The sequence below is a fragment of the Habropoda laboriosa genome, unplaced genomic scaffold, assembly GCF_001263275.1.
Source record: "Habropoda laboriosa isolate 0110345459 unplaced genomic scaffold, ASM126327v1 scaffold1267, whole genome shotgun sequence".
In the NCBI taxonomy this organism is placed as follows: Eukaryota; Metazoa; Arthropoda; class Insecta; order Hymenoptera; family Apidae; genus Habropoda; species Habropoda laboriosa.
This window is the reverse complement of record NW_017101388.1, coordinates 36,741-48,205: the sequence shown is the minus strand read 5'-3', so window position 1 is coordinate 48,205 and position 11,465 is coordinate 36,741. Positions and strand designations below refer to the sequence as shown.

Below are 11,465 nucleotides of genomic sequence, written 5' to 3'. Positions count from 1 at the left end.
TCTTTCATATTTTAATGTAAGTGAGCTTGATCAGAAGTACGACGACGCTATCCTTTTTTGCTTCTATGACTGAAGAAATTCTCCGCCATCATGGTATATGGTGTGTAATATGCATCAATGGTTGCAAAGAAGTAAAAATACGTTTAAAGGAAAATGTGAAGGCAGTGAGAACGTATTGCATTCTGTGTCTGTTATGTTATCTACACTTCGTTATATTTTACGAATAAAACATGTATTATTGTCGAAGTTAATTGCATAACTTAACATCAAAGTGCTAAATGAAGCTAAGTAGTGTAGTAGAAATGTATGCATTTTAGATTAATAAACAGAAGAATTAAAAAACTCTTGTACAATTTCTTTTACATTGGTAAGTGAACTCAAAATTTCACATTAAATAATTCACACATTCAGATTATGAATAGTCTACTAAATCTTGCTACTTTTTAATACTTTTAAAAACATATGTATTAGATTTAAAGTTGTAATAACGTCTTTTTAACCAATCCTTAGTTTTTATTATAAGTGGAAATTTTATTGTTTTCTTTCTTAGGTAAAAATGTCAACAGAATATAGTAGAAGTGTTTTAAGAATGGTGGTTGCTCAAATTTGCCAAACAATTGGATGGCATTCAATTAATTCGACACCGTTAGAGTTTATGGTTGATCTTATGCAAGAATATATTTTGCAAATTTCAAAACTTACTCATCAATATGCAGAAATTCGTAAGTAACTTCAAGTATTATAAAGGTTCAAATGTATTAGAATTATTATAAGAAACTAGATATTACATGTGATACATAAAGTCTTAGATAATATTCAGTAAATTCTATTTGTTGTTCAAATAATTGTATGATTAAAGGAGTATAATTATGTTGAAATATTAGGTGTATACAGAGTTCTTTTTATTCTAAAATATATAATTTAATATTTTTTTCAGTGGGAAGGACAGAAGCAAATCTTGATGATTTAGGTTTAGCATTCCAGCATATGAATATTGATATACAGGAATTAACAGCATATATTAAAAATGTTGACTCTGTTCCATGTCCTATAGCAGTACCTAAATTTCCAGTTCGACATGAGAATCACTTAAACTTTTTAAAACCTGGAAGTCGAGAAGTTGTAACAAGGCCAGTACATGTACATGAACATTTACCAGCTATGTACCCTGATACTGAAGGTAAAGTATGTTATAAATATATCTGTGTTTATATTATACAAATAATTGTTTTTAGAATTATTAAAACTTCAAATATTTTAAAACTAAAAAAATGCTAATTTATTATTAATTTTTTGATAATGTTTATTACATGTAAAATATATTTTATGGAAACTTACTATAATCTATTCAGCTGTTTAATTAAAAAGGTATTATAATTAATAATTGATAATCCATAACATGAGTACTGTACATTACAATCATATGTATATAAAATGTATAGCAATATTAATATGTCATCAGCATTCAAACTATGTTAGTTGACGGAATTACTTGAAATATTAATGAAAAGTCAGATATATTTTCAAGAATGTAGCTTCTGTTTTAAAGTTTCTAGTATCTTATTTATTCTTTAATTAAATTTATTGTGTTAATAAATTACAGTAATGACTCCATTAGATTTTGATTTATAATTCTTTGTATGTATTATTAGAAAATGTAAAATTTCAATGCATTTATTAATACAAAAACTAAGTAATTGTTATACATTCGTGATTAAATATATAATTTGTCCTGTTAGAATACCAACAAACTTGTTGGAGATCTTAATGAATCATTTGTTGCAAACTTACGACAAAGTTAAGATATTTTAGGTATATTCCCCAAAAAATAAATTTTACTTTTATTTTCCTTATAACTTTTATTTTACTTTTTTGTTTGTAACTATACTTTATAAATATCATTAAATTAATGACTTTCTATTTATAAACATAGTTGTTAACACAACAATTTTTTAGACTTAGTGTCAAGTAGAAGTGTATGGCTCATGATAGCTAATTGCAGAACATTTCTGCAAACTAATTTTTCTTTGTATTCAGAAGGTTTCTTTCATAGTAATAAGAAAGATGTAATTTAAATAAGGTGTCAGACTTTCATAATAGAAAAATAACAAGTCTTCTTGTATAATAATTTTCTTGATAGATGAAACAGAAGTAATTGATCTATATCATGATCAGTTTCATTGTTAGATTTAAATTTATTGTTGTTCATTCAGTAACTAGATGAAATTTGAAATCTGCAGTTACAGCAGTAATGTGAGTTAAAACATAAAAAACTATGTTTTACAAATACAGTGGTAATGTTCTATGCAAAGTCAAATGTAATTATGTTTATAAATAGGGTACAATTAGTTGGAACAGTATTATTGAAATGTAACTATAAATAAATAGATAAAATGAAAAGACAAAAGGTTAGGAAAAACTACCCTTTTAAAGATGTATCTACAATATCTTAATTTTATTATAATTTTGTAATAAATGAAAATAGATCCACAATATGCTTTGGAAGGTTGTCAGTTTATGTACACAGTACCTCTATACCAATTTACAATTGTAGTAGCACATTTAAAATGAATTGATTATTTAAAATTTTACTCCTTCGTAAATGAGAATGATATAACTAGTAATCTCCTCTTTATATTCTTATTTCAACTGTTTTTTTATATATTTAAAACAAAGAGTATGTATTTATAGATTTATATTTTGCATCTTTAAAGGAAACAATAGAGTTATTCAATATAAACAATAATAGATAAAATGATGATATTAAATAAAGAATTTACTTTTAGTAGGCTGTTGGAACAAGACAAATAGTATAATTACTAGCTAAATTATAAATGATGGAAAAATGTATTTTGTACATTTAAAAGCAGTTTTCATTCTTTTAAGTAATTGCTTTTATATGAAATAATGTTTATTTGAAATTTAAACAACACAAAATATACTAGGTAATGTAGTTAACATGCACACCTTGAGAGATATTTACATTGTGTTATGTGTAAAAATTGTATGGTTTCAAGGATAACATTATATTGTATATGTAGCCATTTCAGATTATTTGTAGGTTGGTAATAGAACGTCATATTTTTTATGTATTAATTCTTATTAGCTTAAAACTTAATAGATAACAAACTAATTTAATAATATGCCTATGGAACATATACAAGGTATTCTACCAACTTTGTCCATATAAAATATTTTCACTATTTCAAGAAATAAGTGAAAATATTACCTACAAAAGTTGTATGGTTGCAAGGCAGACATAACATGGTGGCAATAGTTGCTTTACAGGTAAAGGCATAGGGAAGATCTAAAGGTCAGTTTTACTTTTGTGAATGGAATGTCCAATTGTTTATAATCAAATTAGATAGAATAGCGAATTCTGAGTATTGTAGGAGCCAAGGAAAAATGAAGAACCTACAAATGGGAATCGAAACTGCAACCTCCGGCCGGCTAACAATAAGTCGGGACTCTATATCCTTCGCCAAGGCGCCCTTACTAATTCCTTGTTGTTATTGTTCTGGTTGATAGGTATGAAGACTCCAAATCCACAGTGTAGAAGTACTAAGGTACACTTATGAGATATTGGATTTTGTTCATCCTATTACTTTCATTATGAAACATGTTCGAAATATCGACCATATACATCGATACAATGTAATCTGCGAATCGTTGAAATATTTGCATCTTATCTTCTCAGGTCTTTTCTATGCTGAACCCTTGATCACCAGTAAGACTATCGTCGATAAAATACGGCCCAAGTGTTTGTTGAACTGTCATTTATCGATGGGATATCTTTTAGTAAACAAAGTTTGTGTCCTAATTGAAGTTTTCTTACTTCCTCCGTAAATGAGGAGTATATTCACTTATTCTTCGAATGAAAATTTCGTATTGACAATCTCGTGATCACTGAATGAGGAACTTATTAATACTGAGTAACGTTGAAAGTTTAACTATGCCATTTTACGATATTCACTATCTATATATTACAATTGTAAAAGTTTGAATAATCTAATTATTTAAATAATTCAGATAATTTCGAATACGCATTTTTTATTCGGATAATTCGAATATAAGAAGTGTTCGAATTTCGGATTGTGCCGAAATTTTTGTTCATTTCAGATATTCGAATATGTAACTTTAGGAAGGCAGGCCACATTCAGTGCTATGGGTTTGAGATATATTTATTCGTAAGACATTGGTCGTAATCAGTAGCGATATGATCGATATATCACTATGGATTCATTTCGAGGTGAGCTGAAATCTCAGAACGATTTTAATGGACTGTAACATTTGTGTTTCTCTTCTCATTCCTGAAACGTTATTTTCTGAAGTTGAATATTTGAAATTCAATCACTTACAATATTCGCATTATCCGAATTATTCGAATAGTTCAATTATTCAAAGTTGAAATTCGAATTCTACTGGTATTCGAATATATCGAATATTCGCATTTTTGTAATAGCTCTACTATTATTTCGTTTATTAGTTGCAATTCATTGAATTTTTGCGAGGTTGTAAGGCTCGCTTACGCATAAACTGCGATAACCTTTAATACGGACGTGTCTGTTTCAAATTAATGAGAGCAAACTAATTTGCGTAAATTTTTGGTTACAAGGTGTACGTTTTAAGCTTGTCTGAATTGTCTGCTGCATTTATTATCGTGTTTTTATTTTTCAAAGATTCTCTCTGTGTTGTGAAAATCTTATTTTATATTAAATCTATGGTTTAGGGTGTGTATTATGTGTGGCAAATCCTGTGCTAGTAAGCCTAAGGGTCCTCCTCAGCAAGCTGCGAGTATGCCGCCCACTTTGGAATTCTCAAATTGGCAGAGTGGGGTATGGTGTCGCTTTCGGGGAGTTGAACCCAAGGGATGCTTGCCCCTAAAGGGTTGTTAGGCTCTTCGATGTTACTGAGTGGCTTTATGATACATCATTAGTATTGAGGATTAGTGGCTGGACACTAGAAAGGCGGATGGCCGGCAAGAATGCAGGGGTTCTGTGACCATAGAACACTTTCTAGGCCCCCGACCTCTGCGTAAAGATACTTAATTAAATTATGGGCTTTTGAAAAAAGAGATACTCAAAAATAGACTAGACAGGCGTCCGTGTCGTAAAGTCGATAATTGGTAATTTTCTTTTGAGGAAAAGGTGTCTGTTATAATGGGATTAATTACGTTCGGTACCAAACAATTATATATGTTTGTTTACATCCGAAGTACTGAGCATAACTTCGAACATGTTTCATAATAAAAGTAATAGGATGGACAAAGTTGGTTATCTCAAGAACGATGAGTTCTAGGATAAATAATATAAGTATCTTAGTACTTTTATATTCAGAATTCGCTATTCTATCGAATTTGTTCATAAAAGATTGGATATTCCATATGAAATAACAAAATTGATCTTCAAATTACCTCTATGCCTCTAACTGTAAAGAAACTATTACTTTCTTGTAACTATACAACTTTTGTAAATAATGTTTTCATCTATTACTTGAAATAACAGAGATATTTGAAGTGGACAGAGTTGGTGGGACATTCTATATACATATGTTACTAAAAAATAAAAATGCTTAATTGCATTTGGAACTTAGCATCATTATTATAGCATTGACAGTATTACAAATTCTACACTTATCACTGTTTATTTCATTTATGTGCTTTAATTGGTTCTGGTAATGGCTGAGTAACGATCATCAATGACTCTTCATGATACCACTGCCAAAAAGAGTTCGGATTTTTGGTGACTGCCATGGCATTCAACGTGTAAAAGATTTCAATGAAACTGTGTTTAGTTTGTTTCTTTACATCCTTTATTTTTATCAGTGATTTACTATACATTGTATTTAGTTTACACCACACAAAGTAGTTGTATGACATTGAGTCCATAAAATTGAGTAATCATTGAATTATATCATCAACACAAATCCATTGATTAGAAATTGTCTTTATAGCTTTTGCCTCAATGATTTTGTTGATACTACATTTATAGATCATGGTGGTACAGTTTTTATTAAAAGTGGCAAAATCTTAATCAGAAAAGATCCTTTAATTAAACATAGACAACCTCTATTACTCTTGTCTTATTGACATCTTTGATGGCATTCAGACACCATTGGGGTCTTCTATAAAACAAATTTTTAAGAAAGAAAGTAAAACATTTTGTTTACTATTAAATTTAGGACCAATAAGAATTAATAGATTTCTTATAAAAATGTAATATTTCTTCTAATTTAACACATAAGATATGATATTTTATTCCAAAAATGCAAGTTGAATTTTTGAATTTTCTTTTAAATAAAGGTAGAACATTAAAATGGATGTGTAATTTAAACAGTATGTTATTAATTCTCGAATGACGGATCGCTTACCGGCCGAGCGTAAGGTATGTGCAGAGTTCATTCAGATCCATTATAGCAATTTTGTATTGTAATAGAAATTTTTATTCTGTGAGAAGTTGAAAGTAATATAAAACTACTAAGACTACTCTTGACGTCTATAGAAACGTAAAACATATATCTGAATGAACCCTGCATTTACTGTTAAAGATTAAACATTTGAAATGACATCCTTATATTTAATTATTCATAGTGTTACTTTGCATGTATATTTTAAAGTAGATGTAGTTTTTTTAAATAAAATTACAAATGCAACAACTAAATAGAAGAATTTCAAATTTTGTATAACTGTAATTTATAACTCTATATATAATGGATTACTTATAGGTAATTGATCCTCATAGTAGATTAATCTATTTTTTACATACAGTGATGTATAGTAATTTATTTCATACAAAATATAATTATAACACTCATGCTTAGTATGCAAATTTTTACTAAAAAAAATATTTACCATTAGATTGTTAGTGTTCAAGTTCCTCTTATAGAAAAATACAGTGTAACCTAAATAACCAGTAATAATTCAAAGTTATTAAAATAAAATGAATTGCTATCTTGCAGAAGAGTATGTAGCAGAGAAAGCAGAGAATGTAATAAATAGAACACCAGATTTAACATTGAGTAATGGAACATCAACGAATAGTTCTATCAATGTATCTCCTCACAGAATATCACCACAAGTCGTTTTCAAGAGACCAGGAGATCCTGTCTCATTTGAAAGTCCTATAGTAAAGCGTGTGAAAGTATTAGAAGAGGGTAGACCATTACGTGAAATTCATAGTGTAATGATGACTACTTCAGGTTTTTTATCACCTGCTCGAGAAGGAAAATTACCCGAAGCAAGAACACCGCATCAAACCTGTTCAGATTCACCACAACCTAGCTCCTACCCAATGGTACCCCCTGAATTAAAGTATGATAAGAAACCAAAAAAGATTATAAAAAAAGGTCTGGAGGATTGTAAACTTGATAAAGAAAACAAGAAAAAAAATCGCGCTAAAGAATTATTTAAACCGGATAAGATAGATAATAAAATTAAAAAATTGGCTAGTATGAAAGAATTAGCTAAATTGAAACCCCTAAAGTCAGTAGGTGGAAAGTTACAAAGTACTATGCCAAGTTCATCAAGCAGACCATCTACTCCTAAATTAATGTCTCCTAAGACAGCTGGTAGCCCAAAATTGCAGAAAAATACACAGCCAAAGACAAAAACAGAAAAAGTAATCGACCTTACTGCTGGATCTCCTCCACCCAATGAAAAGAAAGAAGATAATATTGATAAACTTCCATCAGAACCAGACAAACAAAAATTGAATATTTTTAAAAAGATTTCAAAACCGCGGGAGGATAAAGACAAAGACATATCAGAACAACATAAATACAAAGAACTTGATTCAAGAGAAAGTTCTCCAGGATTGGTGATTGATGAAAATATAGATAAGCAGGCATTTCGTAATGACAATGATGTAAAACGAGATGAAAAGAAGACTCCACATACGCCAGATGTTCATCTTCAACCAGATGGAGGAGAATTAACTGATCTACAAAGTCCAGGATCAGATGTTTATATGTTTGATGATATGTCACCGCCAGGGACTCCGAGTACACCGAGAACTCCAGAATTAAACATGCCAACAACGCCTACGGATCATAAAAAAAAGAGGAAAGAGAAGATTAATAAAAAGAAGGAATTAAAATCAAGAAGCCCCAAACATTGCGTCAGTCCAAAGAAGGTAGGGTAATTTTTATTTATATTACATGATGTTAACACAAGTGCACGCATGTGTGTATATCTATGCGAGTACTGTTAATTGCTTAAACAAAATACCGAAAGACATCGCCGATACGCGATTACCGTTTTTCAGACAAAGCTTACCAACGATGCGCCAGAACCGGATATACTAGATCGACCAAAAACACCACAGGCACCCGAACCTCAGATTTCCAAAGAACCAAGTTTTCCACCAACGATACCATTTCCTTTCTTTTCAACGTTTCCTCCAGCACCTGGTTTAATACCTCATCCTATGTTTCCTAGGTTTCCACTACCTTTGGGAAGAGGTAGTACTGGCCCTCATCCAGCAATGCCAAATTTGCCATTGCCACCTCGCTTCTTAAATTTACCACCAAAAGCTGAAGACTTTTGTACTTTACCAAAAAATAAATCTCTTGAACGTGAAAAACTTCCTCCAGCACATTCATCCACTGAAATAACACCTTCAATGACAAAACACGAAAAAGTGGAAAAAGAAAAGGGAGATAAACCAAAGGTGGTTAAACAGGACAAAGAGATACCTCCGCCAGTTCCTGCAAGTATTATTGCACCACCTTTATCATCTGCACTTGTAACACCAATTACGTATCCTACACCAGTACCTATTGTACCATTATTACCTTCAAAAACTCCCAAAGTTGAAAAACAGGATAAAAATGATAAGGTAATTTTTTACTTTACTAGTAATTTAAACTTTTTTATGTATTTCAATACTCATTATAATATTAACTTGTATTAATAATTAATAATAACTGAAAGTATTTTAATTACTTTAATTTACTAAAGTAGCAATTAATAAAAAAATTTGTAGAAAGCAAATTGATAATATTAAATATGCCAAAAAAAAAATATGTAAGTTCATTTTAAATTTTCAGTGTAGTAAGGACTTTAAAATAACTATTACTTCCAAATAACTATTTACTACATATTATATTTTATTTCTAGAAATCAAAGGAACATAAGAGGGAAAAGAAAGATAAATTAAAAAAGAAAAAAGATAAAAAAGAAAAACATAAAGAAAAAGGAGAAAAAATAAAGGATAAAAAGGATAAAATAGATAAAAAAGAAAAGATTGATAAAACTAAAGAAAAGAAAGAAAAGAAAGATAAACGAAAAGAAAAAGAGGTACAAAAGTCATTATTTAGTGTACTTTTCTTGTCATTTTTGCGAAACAGAATTTAAAGTAAAGAAATTAATATCTTAATATCATTTTATTATAGAAAGAAGATAAAGTTTCGGAAGCTGTACCAAAGATAACATTAAAATTAGGAACAGCTTCTCCAAGACCCCCAACGCCAGATGCTACTCCAATGAAGAAAATGTGAGTTTTTTGCTTATGTTTTTTTATTTTTGTGTTATTAGTAATTTTTTATTTTCTGTAACAGCTGAAAAATGTGTTTATTATTTTATGGACGCTACGTGTTTCCTTCCTTTTTCAGTGTTTTAGTACAAAGTGTACTATGAGTTAATATTATATACATTTCATCGTACTTAATAACGCATACATTATTATTAGGGAAATGTGTTATAGAACTATAAAGACATTGCTGAAGAAGCCTGAGGATGAGACGAAACGAGAACCAAGTCCAGAGTTGGCGAAGATATCAGCGTTAGTAACGCGACCGCCAAAGCAAAAGTCGGCAAGTAAGAAAACAGAGGAGGGAACGTTAGATGGAAGCCCTGCTCTTCCTACAGATACTTTCTCTGCCAATCTTACTAGTGTGCCACTCGCGACAGTTCCTCGAGCAAAGAAATCTCTCTTCAAAGCCTTACCTCAAAGAGAGACTCCTTCGTCTCAATTTGATCCTGTTCCTAAGCTCCCAACTCCTCTGACGCAACAACAACCACCGTATTATTTTGTAAGTACGTTTTATATGATAAAAGTATATTTCAAATATATAAAAACGTCATATTTTCAAATATAGCATCTAATCATACTTTCACATATAACAGTTAATTATATTTTCAAATACTTCAAATATAAAATCATGTCAAATATCAGATACACCAAGTCAGAGTATTACGTCTAGGGTTGTCATTGCTTACAGATTAAAAAGGAATCATTCTATAAGTAATTCATGATCATTTCTCTATATCTTTCATAGTCAATTGATATACTTTTTTTCGCTCATTCATATCTTAAATATAAATTTTATTCGTATCTTGTAATGTAATTATTAATGTTAATTTATTGAAAATTGCAATATAAATAATTGTACATTTTATTAAATTAATTATTTCTTGTTTGCACATGAATTAGAATTTTTATATTAAAGTAAAGTTGTGTTCAAGTATAAAACAATATATTTTTATAAATAAACTTAAAAAATACTTTCATAAAATTAACAATAACTAATACTTGAAAACAGAAAATATTTGATTTGTAAATTCTTTCCAAAATCTGTTATAACAAGCTTAGGTGACAACTCTGTTTTATTTTTTAATTAAAGTATTAACATTAAATTGATTATTCGTTAATAATAATTATTTATTTTTTTTATCAAATTAATATATATTACTATAATGTTTAAAAATACTGCATAATAACAAATAAAATGAGCAATATTACTTGACACACACGTACACACACACGCACGCACACACACACATACACACACACAGAGCGAGAGACTGGAAGAGCGCGAGATAGGGGTGAACATGAGACAGGGGTGAGCGTGAGACAATGATGAGCGTAAGATATGGGCGAGCGAGAAACGTGGGGACCTGGAGACGGCGTGTGAGCGAGCGATGGGGGGAGAGCAAGTGACGGAAGGAGATCAAGTGATGGCGGTTGAGCGAGAGACGGAGAGAGAGTGAGTGACGGGAGAGAGAGATTGTGGGGGGGTACACACATACACGCACACGCAACACAAACAAAGTGCCCCACGTAAGTGTTTCTACAAAATTTGAACATTTTTCTTGGACTTTATAAAAAAATTATGTTAGACAAAAGTTGAACTATGTTTAAGTCTTCACAACTTTGATACATCAGAACTTTTTTATCTGCATTTTTGTCAGAGATATGAATGTAAGCTTTCGTTTTTTAAATAGTACTCCAATATTTTTTATTAGAACGAATCATACCAAATCACATAATTATACACATGTTGCAAAAGAAGCACCAATAGCGTATAAAAAATCAAAACGACACGTGCAGCGTCGCGGTATATCAAGTCGATCGTTTCAGATACAATGTAAATTTTTACCAAATGCCATTAAACAACTATGTACGTCTCTCATGATGCTAACTAAGACTGTTTTGATTAAATGAATCAGAATATATTCGAATAGTGAA

General features: G+C 30.2%; 1 protein-coding gene across 1 annotated transcript in view; it reads left to right on the top strand.

Annotated features, from left to right (window-relative positions):
- The first annotated feature begins 291 nt into the window (after window positions 1-291).
- Window positions 292-11,465, top strand: part of LOC108578112 (transcription initiation factor TFIID subunit 3-like) — a 31,033-nt gene continuing 19,859 nt past the window's right edge. The window contains 8 exon segments of the mRNA XM_017941372.1: window positions 292-367; window positions 551-722; window positions 938-1,180; window positions 6,958-8,129; window positions 8,262-8,834; window positions 9,116-9,382; window positions 9,385-9,491; window positions 9,702-10,029. Coding sequence (XP_017796861.1) covers window positions 557-722; window positions 938-1,180; window positions 6,958-8,129; window positions 8,262-8,834; window positions 9,116-9,382; window positions 9,385-9,491; window positions 9,702-10,029 — 2,856 coding nt within the window. The 5' untranslated portion in view covers window positions 292-367; window positions 551-556.